The sequence below is a fragment of the Salvia miltiorrhiza genome, chromosome 6, assembly GCF_028751815.1.
Source record: "Salvia miltiorrhiza cultivar Shanhuang (shh) chromosome 6, IMPLAD_Smil_shh, whole genome shotgun sequence".
Taxonomy (NCBI): Eukaryota; Viridiplantae; Streptophyta; class Magnoliopsida; order Lamiales; family Lamiaceae; genus Salvia; species Salvia miltiorrhiza.
Genome location: NC_080392.1, coordinates 38258719 through 38275253, shown reverse-complemented (window position 1 = coordinate 38275253; position 16535 = coordinate 38258719). Strand labels below are relative to the sequence as shown.

At 33.5% G+C, this 16535-nt stretch overlaps 1 protein-coding gene across 1 annotated transcript; it reads right to left on the bottom strand.

The window, feature by feature from the left end:
- Positions 1 to 8709: 8709 nt before the first annotated feature.
- Positions 8710 to 11034, bottom strand: LOC130989435 (peptidyl-prolyl cis-trans isomerase FKBP18, chloroplastic-like). The gene is made up of 6 exons (XM_057913440.1): positions 10684 to 11034; positions 9752 to 9822; positions 9554 to 9640; positions 9284 to 9433; positions 9147 to 9206; positions 8710 to 9020 (listed from the first exon to the last, which is right to left on the bottom strand). Exons 1-6 carry the CDS (start codon positions 10913 to 10915, stop codon positions 8958 to 8960), a joined length of 663 nt encoding a protein of 220 aa, XP_057769423.1. The 5' UTR covers positions 10916 to 11034; the 3' UTR covers positions 8710 to 8957.
- Positions 11035 to 16535: the final 5501 nt, after the last annotated feature.

Here is a 16535-nt window from a genome sequence, read left to right as displayed (position 1 = left end):
ATCTCTACGTAGGATTGATTATATTGTATTTTTGCTTTCAACTTCACTAATTTATTTCTGTTATGTAATTAAACTTGATGAATGTTGAGTTTAATTATTTCGACTTCAATAAAATATTATAATACATTCTCTTAAAGTATATGTTATATAGTTTTCCAACCAAAATTACATTGTATTCACAAATTTTTTTTGAACTTCACTAATTTATTTTAATTAATTAATTAAAATTTATTTCCTATTGTTATATAGCATTTACTGGATTATTATAATACATTTAATCCAAGTATATGTTATTTATTTTTTCAATCGATGCCCCATCATATGATTAATGGCAAAGTATAACTCACATATTATTGGTGTCTCAGGTTCAAATCCACCAAGCACCTTTTTTCTTGTATTTCGCTTTTTTTTTAAATCATCTTCGAATTTTTTTATTAAATATTTGAAAAAAATATAAAAATGAAAACAAATCTAGGAATACTTTGAAAGGAATCTCTAAATTAGTAGAAATAAATAAAATTAACATATAATTCGCAAAATAAAAAATAAAAATCGAAAAATAAAATAAATGTCGAAATAAATCTAGGATTATTTTATAAGAATCTCTAAATTAGTGGAATCAAATCAAAGATTATTTATTGGAGAATAAAAATCTCTAAATTAGTGGAAAAAAATCAAGGATTATTTTAGGATAATATCTAAATTAGTGGAAATAAATCGAAGATTATTTTAGGATAATATCCAAATGAGTGGAAACAAATAAAAAATATATTTAATTTTCGAAAAATACAAAAAATTCATAAAAAAATATTTTCGAAACAATTAAAAAATAATATGTGGAAACAAAAAAAAGAATATATAATTTTTGAAAAATACAAAAAATTCAGAAAAAAATATTTTCGAAACAATAAAAAAATAATATGTGGAAACAAAAAAAAGAATTTTTTTTAAAGAGAATCATAAAATTAGTGGAAACAAAATAAAACACAATTTTAGAATATAAATAAATAATTTAATCATCAATAAAAATAAATAATATTAATTTTTTTTTTAAGTTGGAAAATATAAGGAAACAAAAAAACCGAAAAATTAGGAAACAAAAAAACCATAAATTTCAAAAATCATAACACAGAAAAAAAAAATAATAATAATAAAACAATATATCTAATAAAGGATAAATTAGTAAATCAATAAATCACTAAAAACCGGCCCATTTGGACTAGTAGGAAAACCGGCGGTTTTTTGGAGGTGTATTGCACACCTAGTGTCCAAACATCATTATTGTTTATATAATGCGCTCGTTTTACTTGCTACCGGTTAATGCGGCGGGGTTTCAAGATTTTTACATTAAAAAATTACTATTTATATATTGCGCTCATTTTATACCAACTTTGAGAGTAGTTTAATTTTGCATGTGAACTTTGAGAGGAATAAAAAAATATATGAAGTTTAATATTGTAGCAATTTTACCATAAATTCAATTTATAGACATTCAAACTCAACAGAAACCTTACGATTTCGAGGTTTAATGTTTTGTAAATCATTTTAAAACGACGTCGTTTAGAGATGTTGTATGCGACATTATTTTTTAAGACATTTGATAAGTACATGTTAACATTCCGACTTGTCATGTCAACAAATTGAATTTGTGGTAAAATTGCTATAACATTAAAGTTCATGTATTTTTTTTTACTCATTTCAAAGTTTATGTGCAAAATTAAACTACCCCCAAAATTGGTGTATTTAAACACTAATAACCCTAATTTAATTGATGTTAAAATCAATCTGGTTAAGAGTTGGGTGCGGGTAGGTTGGTGAATAAATTAACTCGATCGTAAATTATTTGGAACTTGGCTCAGAATAAGCTCGTTCAAACTTGTTAGTGAGGCTTGATAAATAAATAAATTAAGCTTAAGTTTGATAGTATTTGATTCATTAGCTCGTGAACAAGCTTATTAAGTGATTTAGCTTGAAAATATTATTATTAAAATCGAGTTTTTATTAAAAGAAAAAAGGAAAAAACCTAGAAACCCTTGAGAGCACAGAGAAGCTCATTAAGGACCGAGCCTCGTTAAAACCCCTTTAAAGAAAACCCAAAGGGAAAAACCTTAAAGGGGAAAAAGAGTACCCGTCTAAAGACAAACAAACGCGAAACCAGAGAACAAAAAAAGTCAAAAAGGAGGGAGAGACTTCGGAAACTCCGGCCTAACCATCGTCCCCAAGCCTCCCCGGACACCTTCCTGACCCTGAAGAGCAAAGCCAACAGCAAACAAACAAAGAATAAAACCAGACGCCAGCAAGAGACCCGCTTCCAAGGGCGAATCCAGCAAGAAAGCACATCACCGACCAAAGCTGCTTTCCGCGAAAGCGATAGCCGACCATATCCCATCAACAAGGGACATGACGTATCCAAAGGGATCCGACCTCCCTGACCCCAGCCTCTAGCGCACCAGAAAACTGAAAAAAGAGTCAGAGAGACACCCCTGCCCATCCACCACAGCACACCAAAACCACCGCACCCAGCAGAACACGAAAAGAAAACTCTAACGAGCAAGTCTAACATGGCTATGAGTAGACATATCACGAGAAACCGCAAGCTTGATTTCATCAATAGCAAACGGCCACCAGCCCTCCTGCCTATTTCCATTAGCCATAATATCCGCAGGCTGATTGCCCTCTCTATAAATATGGGTAACCATCAGCTGGAAGTCCCGTAAAATCCGAAGAATGTGTTTCCAAGAATTCATGAAGCGCCACGGAACATTAGTTGTTCTGGATTCCAAGAGATGAATAACATACATTGAGTCCGACTCAACCCAAAGATAGTGCCAACCACGATCATGGGCAATGTTGATGGCAGTAATGACTGCGAGCAGTTCAGCCTCAAAGGCGAACCCAGTTCCACCCTTAATATGATAGCAGCCTCGCACCCTAGACCACTGATCCCTAAAAACACCACCAGCAGCAATCAAACCTGGTGCCCCATCAGCAGAGCCATCCGTGTTGACCTTGATCCAATGCAAAACCGGAGGCCACCAATGTACCTCTATCATGCGAGGAGGAGGCATAGCGCGACACTTGACACCCAAATTGCGGGTGATTAGATAATCACCCCAAGTATTGCTGACCGTGCCAAGCTTCGGGAAATTGACCTCGAGTTCTATGAAGAAGGATTTGACAAACGTGAGAATAGTTTGAGCTCTAAACTCACGATCCTCAAAAATCACAGCATTCCGACTCTCCCAAATTTTCCACAAAAGAGTGATAATACCAGCTTTCCAGAAGGCCAGAATCTGCGAGCTAAAGTGATTATTCCAAGCCAAGACCAAAAAAGAGAGAATATCAAAAGATTCGATAAAAACCTCTTTGCCAAACCAAGAAAGAAAAGTCACCCACAACGGCTTAGTCATAGAGCAGCTCCACAGAATATGTGAAATGGATTCCGAATCCCTAAGGCACAAAGGGCAACCATTAGGGATCATCAGCCCCTGAAAACGAAGCTTGTCCAGGGTCGGGAGGCGATCATGAAGAACACGCCAACAGAGAATAGAACGTCTAACCGGAATGTAGGGCTCCCAAATCCATTTACCCCATTTGACCCTAGGAAAACGGCTACACTTGCTGGAGAAAGCCAAGGCCGCCGAAACATCCCCGCTGACAGAATGCTTCCAATATCTCGAGTCCAGCTCGCCGCTCATGTGAACAAGTAAGATATCAGCCACAATCTCAGGAAACTTATTAACAAAGGAAGCAGAGAAGTGCCAAAGACCATCGTAATAATAGTCTTGAACCGAAAAACTGAGATACTCATGCATATAATGTGGAATTTTCAGCTTGTCTACAAGTTTGTAGCCAAGCCAATCATCCCGCCAAAAATAAGTTATGATTTAGCTTGAAAATATAAATTATGACTAGATACAATTTATACTTATATACTATATAATTAATAATAATTATATTAAATCTCTAATTAATTTTATTTGTTAAGAGGAAATAATATAATATATTATATTATATTATATTTATGTGAATTAAATAATTAATATTTTAAATATAAATATAAAATTAGAAAGTTTGACTCGATTAAGCTCGTAAACTTTGAAGTATTCAGTAAATAAAGTTTAGAATTTGATTTAATAATAAACAAATCAAACTTAAATATAAGATATTTGATTCGATTTGATTCGGTTCGAGTACATGTGTATTGTGTGACAATATAGTGAATAATTATACATTTGACCTTCACTCATTGGGACGTATTTTCATTTATCTTGTCGACTAAACTCTACGTAAAGATAGTGGGTGTCGATAATTACTTTACTACTCATAATATAATTTGACTTATGTGATGACATAGTGAATAATTAGATTTTCAACTTTTGCTTTTCGAGATATATTCTATAGGGGATTTATCTCGTAGGCTAATTAAGCTCCAACATTAAGGGTCTTAATAGTAAACTAGTACGTCCGTCCGTGCGATGCACGGTGAACATAATTTTGCATCAAAATTAAATGATGTAGCGTATGTATCGGTTAAGCGATTAGGGGTTAATGTCTAAAACCGAAGGTCTTGGGTTCGAGCCCCTGTGGCGCGACCTTTAAATTTCTTTATTTAATCATGTTAATTTATCAAAAATAAATAAATTAAATGATGTATCAAATAAATAAAAAATAAATATTAAATATAGTTAGAATATAAGTAAATGTAAATTATTTTTTCTTAAAAAATAAAATAATCTACATCAATTACTCAATAAAGATCCTTAATTTTATTTTATAATTTTGAAAAGTATCATTTTTAATTTTCCATCTATTTGATGGAAAACTTTATTTTCTTCCTTAAAATTATAGAATAAACACATCATTCAACTTAAAAGAAACGAAGAAACAATAAAAAAAGAGTTTTCACATCACAATATATAGTTTTAAAACATAAGCTAATCATGCATAAAATTAATTTTTTCTAAGTTAGCTCATTACCTATGTCATCTTATTAGAAAAGCTTCAATTGATAAGTAGGAAAATAAATTATATTATTAGAATTTATTAGAATACTAATAAAAGAGTTGAATAATTATTTGATACCAAATCAAAGATCTTGCATTCATCTTTAACTTAAGATATATATAGAATATTTTTTATAAATAAAATTTGATTTTTTTAAAAAATCATCAAAATATAAAAAAGAGAATATGAGAGAGAGAGAGAATAGAAAATTGAAGAAGGCGTATGATGAAAGAGAGGAGAGAGAGGAGAGAAGAGAAAGAAAATATATGGGATATGAGATTTGTTGAGTTTTATAATTTTTTTTTTTGATCGGGCAAAGTCATGTTAGATGTTAGTAATTAGTTCCCCATCCACTCCAAGAACCACCTTATCTCTCCATTCACCAAAATCTACCTTATATCTCCAATCTCCAATTCGCTCCCAAGAGGGATCGAACCCGGGTCACTTCACTTAAGTGAGGACCTGGTGGCCAGTGGGCTAAGCCCCCTGGTAGCCCCCTGTTGAGTTTTATAAATACCCTTTAATTAATTCTTTAATTACAATTTTACCACAAACTTTGTTTTCATATAATAAATAGATTTATCATATATATGCAAAAGAGAAATCATATACTATTAATAGATCAGTTTAACAAAGGCGTCGTTTGTATTATAATTAAAAATAAAACAATTGTTCTTGTAAGAAGTGGAAAATAGAACTTCTTGGAAGCGGAGGCTCTTGACTTTGAAAATAATTATAGTATATAAACACAAAAAAGCATAAAAGTTCTATTTTTTTAAAGTTAATAAACTTGTAAACTTGTAGTTGTAGATATAATTATCCTTTATTTTCCGAAGTCAATGTCACCTATTCAATTCCCATTGACTATTACAAATCCAGCCGCCTTCGAGAATAAAGTTTGGCAAATTGCATGGAGAATTAATCATGATAAAATCCACTGAAATTTTTAGTTTAAGCCGTAATCAAGTAAATACGTAGAATTTAAGATAGAGAAAATAGCACACTTTCTAGAAATATATTTCAATAAATTAAATACACAAATTTATAACAACAGCAACAAGCCATAGCTTTCTTGCACTTACTTCTAGAACTTCTCCACACGTGTTCCCACAAAAAAAAATATTATGCGTTTTAATATTTCAAATTACATTTACGTTTTCACTGTCAATGCACGACAATATGCATTAGATGTTATATAATTGTAATATATATATATATAGGGGAAGGCTAAAATAAGAACGCTTCTTAAAATATAAATTAGGAACTATTTTCAGCCCTTAGATCATCAAGATCTACGGTTGATTCATCACCTTGTTGGATAAATTCATGGTCCTGAGTTCGAATCCCAAAGGTAGCAAAAAATTATTTTTCGCAATTCATGCCTTTATACAATTTATTCATGCGTATTATACATAAAATTCATGCATTTTTGTTGGTTCGTAATTCTTAAAATAAGGGTGGTTTATTGAATAACTGCCCCCTATATATATATATATATATATATATATATATATATATATATATATATATATAGGGTTAGCTTATATTGAGATTTTAAATTTTTTGAGATTTTGAGATAAATGAACATATCAATAAATTCTTTGAACATAACCAATATAACTGATGAACATATGAATCTATTTAATTTATTTAAAAAACACGCCACTTGTAGGGATTGAACCCCAGACCAACGCGCGTTCATAAAAATTAATTGACAAGTTCATCAAAATGTACTTATATGTTCATTTATCTCAAAATCTCAAAATATATATAAATCTCAATTGAACCAATTCCTATATATATATATATATATATATATATATATATATATGGAGAGGTTCAAGGATCGTTAATTTGATTATAGCGAAAATGATTATTAATAAAGAACTAGAACGCATGGAAGACCACTCAATAATTTTTTTTTAATGATGTTTTTTTAATTATTCGATGGGAAGACCACAAACAAAGAAATAAAACGTTAAAGAAAAAGAAAATAAACTTTTTTATAGATTATATAATTGTAAATAAATTAACCTTTGATGAGTTAGTGAGCTTAAATACTTTAATTATTTAATTCCTAACCTTCATATTAAAAATATTTTCAAAATTATTATTGAAATCAATTTGAAATTAAGAACTCCCTTTTTAATATAGTATAAATAATAAATAAGGGTCGTCATTAATGCGTCACTAATAAAGCATAATATTTTAATATTATTTACATATTAACATGTTATGTTGATCAAGAGTTGTTAAATATTAATTTTATTTTTAATTTTCATATTCAATAAAATATCCGTCATTATTGCATCGTGATAAAAAAATATAAGTATATATATTTTTATATAAATTTATTAATTTAATGTGTCATCGTAACTGTGATAATAAATTTATATATATATATATATATTTCTAATTTATTTTTTTTATTAGTTGTAAATGTGTTGTTGAATAAAATTTATTTTTTATTAAATTTATTGAATTGATTTCCGTAGTTGGAGTGCATGTGAATCGTGATGAAAGAAACTTCAGTTCTTATTAAACTAGTACGTCCATTCGTGCGATGCACGATGAATAGCGAAATTAAACGATATATTTAAATAAATACCTATAAATATAAATAAATAAAAAATATATTTTAAAAATAAAATAAAATAAAATAATTCACATCAATTACTAAATAAAATTTCGAATTGAAAAACGTAAATCTTCAATTCTGTACAAAGTGTAATGATAATTATAGTTATTAAATAATTTTAAATCATTTGATAATGAAAGTTAACATTACACATTCCTATTATAGAGTATTTATTACACGTGATAATTTCATACACAAACATAAATAAAAAGTTGTAAAATTTTAACGAAGAGAAAGAAAATAAAGTATTTAAAATTTTCATAACTTATTTGTTTTAAATTTATTTTTGATGATTTTTATGCTATATTAAATATTTTGTCACAAACTTAAATTTAAGATGCATATGAAATACTAGTACTTCATAAATCAAATTTGACGTTGTTTAGAAAAAAATTAAATTATATAAAAAAATAGAGATAAAAATACTAAAATAATTTATGAAAGAAGATGGAGAAAAAAATGAGGGAAAAAACTCCTCTTTGTATTATACTATAAGATTAGATTGTACAGCTGATTTTCATCACGCCTATGCTATACTTGCAGTAGTGGAATGAGTGAAAAACAAACAGTTACGATGTTTAGAAGTTGCAAAAGAGTAGAACTAAATGTGTACAATCACATTCTATAAAGGGGAAATCTAGGAATGGAACAGAACTTGCAGCCTCCATATGAATTAATCAAAATGGAATATAAAAGCTTAATACACCAACTAATATATAAAGTTGAGAGAACATACCTCTTGCATATCACTAACATAAATCCGATCACGGTATGTCTGGATAGATGTAATTGAATTGGGGAACAACTTATTCATTCTCACACTTCCTAAGAGCATCCACAATGGAATACTCGAGTACCCCACTGCAGCTGCTGCTTATTCGAGGGAGTCTCGATTTTTCCCTGATGCCCTTAATATCAGGCGCGTGTGTGACACGCGCTTATTAAAAAAAATCGAAATCAAATTGGCAACGGCTCTTTTGTCGACTTTGAATAAAAACATGTTCAAACATGACTGTTAAATTATCAAATTAAGCGCAAGTGAGCTTTTAACGAACGATCTCAAATTCAACACGAATCGTTTTGGTTTCATTAATTCAGTCGTATATTTCTCTATTCCTACAAGGGATAAAATGATTCACCCAAAAACACATTCATAAGCCGACTATTCTAGTTTCTCAATTGTCGACTAAATGAATACACAAGCTCACCTCAAACGCATTTTGTTCAGCTAATAGCATAAATGAATCAAGTTACTCGTGAAGTTATGGGAACATGAGATTATACACGAAACATTCGATCCAGCCGTGTCTTGTCACTTGCCTTCGGGTGGTACTACTTCCAAAAGCTCGATATTTAGCTCAAATTCAGCCCCCGGCTACAAGGTAAATCACGAGATGAACCGCATCAAATCACACTTGATGATCTATTGACTAATGAATCAATCTAGTTAACTCAAGCCTAAACCAAGTTCATCAAGCAACATAAGGGGTGGAACTGTTACCGGGATTTCATTCATTCCTTTCGGCCCATAACCAGCATCCGGGGGTACAATCACAGTTCTCTACGTTCCACAAAACAACAACACGATGAAATGAAAGAAAAACAAACAAAAAAAGCACAAAAACGAACAAAAATTACCTTCCCTCCAACTCTCATGCCCTCTGTCACCACATACATAGCTTTTGGAGGTTTTGGTGCAGCCTGTGCAGAGAACAAACCATTCGGACTGTCCACAAACTCACGCTTTCGCTCTTTCCCCGGCACAGCTCCAACTTGGAACACATAAGGCTACTTGAAACGCACAAAAAACACGAGCATCAGCTATTCGTGCAGTAGTGGCTATCCAGTCGTTCCTCAACACTGCAAGAGGGGTGAGTTAAGATTAAGACGTGATAAGAATGTAACCACCTGGGCAATGCTTCTATTCCCGGCCAAGAGCTTGGATTCCCGGCTCGACACAGCTGTAATGCCGCGATATAAACAATCAAAATGCACCTGTTTAGACACCAAGAGGGCAAATAAGAGGGGGTTTTATTGGATGAACATAAAGGGGAATGAAGATTTTCATGTAAGCACAGAACAGTATTCGTCTCATTCTAAACGAACCTGCACAGTCGATCCTTTTTCGGCAACTGGACCCTTCCCTTCGACAATATCATAGTACTTAAGCCCATCAGCTGCTCTACAGCTGAACTAATTAGTAAATGGAAATAGCTAGATGCAATTTTTTCTTTTTTCTATTGTATTTTATGTCACATTTTACATCATTACGCGATGCAGCTTGATTGATCTAAATAAACAACTGGTATCTATTACTCCACAGACAAGCTAAAGATATGAAGAGTGAGAGTGTTTATTTATATACATTTATCCAATCGAAGTAGAAACATTCTTAGCAAATAAATAAAGAAAAAAACATAAGGCACTCCAAAAGAATAGCACAAATTGATATTCGATTCCAAACCAAACAAAAGAAAATGTAATTTTACTGATTTTCCATCTGTTATATACTCCCTCCGTCCACTAATTCATGACCTAAGTAGCAAAATACGGGTTTTAAGAAAAAGTGTATTTTTATTAGTTGAGTGGAGAAAGGGACCCACAATTAATGTATTGTTTATTAGTTGAGTGGAGAAAAAGTGTATTGTTTTGGGACCCACCAATTAAATATAAATAAAAACTTACTAAAAATGGATAGGCCTTGAGTTGGTGGACGTCCCAAAAAGGAAAGAAGGCCTTGAATTAGTGGACAGAGGGATTACTAAATTGGCGATCTTCACCTCATAAAAATCCCAATCTTGAAACAGCTCGCAATTTTTTTGAGAATTATCATAAACAAATTAAGTAGAAGCAAATAAAATTAGGCAAAACTTGCATTACTATGGAAATCGGGAAGACAAAGATTCAATAAATGGCAGATGAAGAAATCAGCTAAAATCCACTAAACCACAACCCCTTTAAAGTTCAACATAGACTTGCAGAGAGTCATAGACACAAATTCTAGAGAGAGAGAGAGAGAGAGAGAGAGAGAGACTAACGAGTAACGATATAGTCTTCAATAGGGATGGTCTTCCTACTGCGTCTCTCTCTAGCTAGTAATGTCTGAGGAAGAGCAACAATGCAGAATGGTAGAACGGAGATGAGAATTGCACACCTTCTTGAAACTGGCAATGGCGGAACAGCAGCATTTTGGCATACGTGAATTGTGGGTTCTGAAAATAATTGGGGATTTTTGGGAATAAATTTTTGGAGGGTTCTTGAAGAAGCCATGACCGTTGGAGAGACACCAACTAACCAAAGATAATGCAGTTTTCTTATGTTTATCCAAACAGAAAGAGGTGTCACATCCTAATCTAACTAAACATTTAAATGTAATTTAAATATTTTTTAAAAATAATATTAGATATATTAGGTATAACTACACATAATAATTTTTAAAAAGGTGACTTGATGCGCCCATTCGATCCTCCACGCGCCTCCAACTATAATTACCTGAAAATATTAAATATGAGATGAACATATAAAATATACTCAGCGTGGGAATATGTCATAATTGTCCACGTTAATACAATGATCAACACATACGTACTGCACTAAACATTCATAATTAAAATTCGCATGGTGGCATACCAAGGACTTTAATGTCCTGAACCCATTGAGCAGGGTCCTGGCGAATAGGTTGCAACCTTAACTGTAACATGTAATCGCATTGTGGCATACCCAGGACGGAGAAGTCCTGGACTTATTGAGTGGGCCCCTAGCGATATAATTTAATTCACATATGATAAACACATAATATTAAAATGAAAAACAATTAACCACATCATGTACTTAAATAAATCCAACACCTGAAACTTGAACTTGAAAATTAACTGTGAGAATTTAAAGTTCACGTCCTAGTCGCGCCGCATCTAGTCAAATAAATTCAAATAATAATACATAAGGGCCTAATTGAACTTTAGAAAAATAATTTAAATCCTTGATATTTATTCCATAAGGCCATTAAAATCATTGGTCTAATGAATTAAATAGTAAAATATTTTTTCTTATAAAAATTTGACTTATACTTAATTTAGAAAGGGTAATTTTAAATATAGCCACTAAAACTCTCATTGTAGCCCCTCATTAAAAAATATATATATTTGTACGTATTTACTCCTATAATGCCATTTTAAAAATTTACAATTACTATTTTCAAAAAAATTTACGCAACCCCCCATTTCCTAAAAAAATATATAGCCCCCTCTTTCCCCCCAAAAAAAACTGTGAAGAGAAAAGAATTGGAAGAATAGCAACTTTAATTTAGAATGCAGTTATCAGAGTTCAGGAAGTGGGGGCGGCGCCACTACGTAGGAGAAGAAAGAAGGATAACATGTGGCCTTCAATTTTTTACCCTTGATTTTTGAATCTGTTTTATTCCATGGAGGTTTTGGCACTCCTTTTTTTCCCTTTTTTTTTAATCTTCAATGAGCCATAAGCAACTTGATGCAATGATTTCAAATTAATTCGTCGTGAACATTATAATTAGTTTATCTTTAAATTGTGTGTTAGGCCAATGACGTTCTCTACATTCATTCAAAAAAGTAAATAACATAATTGAGATATTCTTGTAGTTGTTGTTTCAATGGGAGATGGATGTCTTTGGTTCCACTTTGATGATGGTTAACTTCTCGAAACATTAATGCATCTGTTTCATTTGCACTGCTTTCCCATACAAAAGCAATAAAAAAGTTATTGAGAAAATGATGGTCAAAATTTGACAATTTGTAATTACTTAGCATAGTGCAGTCAAGAGAGATGGTGCCATCAGGAAAGATGCTACTATTATTCTCTTGAAAAAAGAGAGAATGTATCCTTGAAACAAACAATTCTGGGTCGCGAATTAATTCTCTTTGTGTGCAGATTTGGGGGTCGAAGGTTTCAAAGAGAGAAGGAGAGGCGCCGGTGGTGATGGTATAATCGGCGGCGACCTTCGCCAGAATAGAAAGAGACGGAGGCGGCTATGGTAGATTTAGGAAGAAGGGGAGGGGGCTCTGTGATGATTTCTTGGGGGTTCTGCAGATTATTTCTTAGGAGGGGCTATACGAATTAGCTTCAAAAAGAAGTGATATTTAATTTAAATGTTATAACTAAGAGGATAAAATAGTAAATCTATAAATATCTTTTAATATTATTTAATATAAAAGGCTATAGTGAGTAAAATGGGGACTGTGAATAAAATTACGAAATCGAGTACAAAGTATTAGAAATTCATTCCATAATGCAAGCCCAAAAGATGTGTTAAATAAAAGGCTAAAAACATTTAGCCCAAAATAAATCTGAAGCCCAATAAATTAAAATTAATCTAGGCCCAAGCCCATTTCACATCCCCCTTCATCCTAATTTATACTCACACACATATCACTCGCAAAACTCACGCACCCAACACACTCCCTCACAGCCCCTGCTTTTCTCTTCTTCCCAACTATTCTATTTTCTTTTCCATGTAATTAATAATATTCATTCTTTTTTTTTTTTTGATCAGGAAAAGGTTAGTGGATTTTATTAATAGAAAAGCAACAGGCACCAGTGATGCCAAAAGAAGTCAAAAAACAAGGTTACCAAAAAATTGAGAAAGACAAAAGGAAGAAAGCCTTCAACAGCAGGAGCAAGGAGGCCAAGTCAAAACTAATCTGCAACACAGGCGGCTCCAAACCACGATCTAAAATCCCTTGAAGGTGGTGACCGGCTGAAAATCTGTTGCCATCCCCAAAGCCTAGTTTTGATCTCAGCAATCACCTTTTCTTTGACCCATGGAACTTGATTAAATCTGCATGCGTTCCTCTGTTTCCACAGACACCAAACCGCACATACCCATGCACCACAGAGAAAACCAAACTCTTTCTTACTCCCCAAATTAGTGAAGACTTCAAAGTGAGCTTTTGCAGATGAAGGGAGTGCAGACTGCTTGCCGACCCAACGAAAGAGGTTGTACCAGATCTCAGAGGACATTTGGCAAGAAAAAAAGAGATGATCTGCATCTTCATTGTGTGTTTTGCAAAAAACGCATAACATCTCCGAATTTGGGATTGGAACGTTTCTCTTCAAAAGGTTGTCGCACGTCGCCATCCTCCCATTTATGATTCGCCATGCAGTTGACTTTGCCTTGTGCATTGCTGGGGTATTCCAGATGGTGGAGAAAACCCCATTCTTGCTTTGGGTGGGAGGTTGCCCCTGATTGAAAATTGATTTGTATGCCGTTTTGACTGTGAAGAGACCCTCTGGCGAGAGTTTCCATCTCCAACAATCCAATTTTCCTTCATTTATCTGAAAGTTGTTGATAAATGAAAGAAGAAGATCTGCTTGTTCTTTCTCTCTATCCAGCAAATCACGGCTCCATTCAAGATTCCACACCCACTGTCCTTCCACCCATCTCCCCATACTCCTAACGCAGCCTTCGGGATTGTTACTGAGGCGGAAAAGTCTCGGAAACCGATCACTTAAACTCTTCTCTTCCGTCCACGCATGGTGCCAAAAGGAGATCGAATCTCCCTCCCCGAGTTGCATCTCAATATTTTCCCTGAACCATCTGCCACTCTCCTCCTTGCTCAAGTCCAACACCTTGTTCCACCAACCATGGCCCTTCCCTCTTCCCCCAACAATGTTGAAACCTCCCTCATCCCATTCAATATCCCCCTTCGCCGCTTTCACCACTCGCGCCCAGAGAGCATCTTTGTTGGTGAGATATCTCCAAAGCCACTTAGACATTAAGGCCCTGTTAAATTTTTCTAAATCTTTGAAGCCCAGGCCCCCTTCTTTATGATCGGCACATAACTTTTCCCACTTCATCCAGTGAATTTTTTTCTCCTCCGTCGCTCCCCGGAGAAATTTACTCATAATCACGCGAATTTCAGACAAGGTACTCTTAGGAAGAATAGAGTAAGAAAGCTGAAAAATCGGGATCGAACTAAGAACCGAGCGGAGCAACGTTACCCTTCCGGCAAATGAAATCTTTCTGTTTTTCCACTTTGAGATCTTTTTCTTGATTTTATCCACAAGGTATTTCCAGTCAGCAACTCTTGAAAGTCTCGTTCCAATCTGGATTCCTAGATAAGTGGTGGGAAGGTCGCCAGCTCTGCACTTGAGATTCACCGCCATCTCCTCAACTCTGGTTCTTGCGATCCTAACTCCGAAGAGAGAACTCTTGTCAAAGTTCACCTTCAAACCTGAAATCAATTCAAAAAGTTTGAGAAGGCATTTGAAAGCCCAAGCATTTTCAATCTTTTCCGACGCAACGAACATAGTGTCGTCCGCATACTGCAAGTGGGAGACATGAAGACCTGGGCGACCGATAGATGCCGGTTCAAGCAAGTTCTTATGAACTGCTCTTTCAATTAGTAGGTTAAGCCCTTCCGCTACAATGAGGAATAAGAATGGCGACATCGGGTCTCCTTGTCTAAGGCCTCTCTGCAAGTGGAATTCACCCGAGGGACTTCCATTGACCAAAACGTTGGCGGTGGCTGAACTAAGGCATCCCGCAATCCACTTCCTCCATCTTGGACCAAAGTTCATTCTCTCAAGCATGATATCCAGGAAGGACCACTCAACTGTATCAAAAGCCTTTGCAAAGTCCACCTTAAACAAAAGAAGCCCTTTATTCCTTTTTTTTGCTTCTTCAATAATCTCATTCAGCGTAATGACGCCGTCAAGAATAAATCTACCCTCCACAAACGCACTTTGACATTCGGATATGATGAGGTGCATAACCTGCTTTTATTGATGCATTAATAAGATAAATCAGATTCAAAATTCAAAAGTATAAACAAATAGTAATACTTAGCTCTTCAAGAATTTGAAAGTAAAATATGTGGTTGCAGAATTGTGAGTGTTTAAAGGGATCCGTGGCTGAAAATGAAAGGTGAAATTAAATGGCTGAAGATGAAAAATAGAATTATTTATGGCCAAGGAAGGAAACACGTAATTGCTCTGAAATTCAAGAACCGGTAAAATGAAAGATGATGGGCTGCTGAGCTCTTATTAAACTCTAGCCCAAAATATACAAGAAATTATGTAAATATTCATTCAAGGCCCAAACTTAGGATGTTTAAGAATAAAATTGAATTTCTAAAAGCATAATACCTAATTCAAAGCCATATTCTTAACTAGGGAGACAATTCATAATCTCAATATATAAATATTTTCAATGACTTTATAATTTAAAATTTTAAATACTTTATAATAATTGAAATAATGATTTCAGATAATATTGTGGTTTCGGATTATTACAAGAGAAGTTGTACTGTCTGCTTTGAATATGACACGTGCGATCTGAAGAGTATAATTTGATAAAAAAGATAGCATACGGAAACTGTAGATTATTTTGATCAATTAATATTCCATTCTTTTCTTACAAAATATCTCCATGCATAGAAGTTGGACAACATAATTGTCGTGTTCTCGGATTCGTTGCTAGCGGTACATGTGGTTCATGAGGATCACCAGGGACTCTGTGATGAGATGTTTGAAGCTTTCCAGCATGCTAATGATTATATTGTTTTTAAAAAAATTCATGTTCGTAGAGAAGCTAATAGACTCATTGTTTGGCGAATTCCACCACTTGATCGGATGGTGTAATGATCTGTAGATTGAACTTTCCAATTTGACTTACGGATATTGTTCATCGTGATTTAATTTAATATCCTACGTTTCCCCCCTAAAAAAATGAGATCCTTCCTCTTAAATGAATATATATATGTCAAGTTAAACAAAGAATGATCCTATGTATAGAGAATAAAGAATTAATCTCTACCATTAAAACCGCTTAATCATGTGGTTGAGATAAATCTGATTTCCAGCTTTTAATTTATTATACCAAATTTCCATTTATTTGTTTTAATTGGAAAAGGGCAAT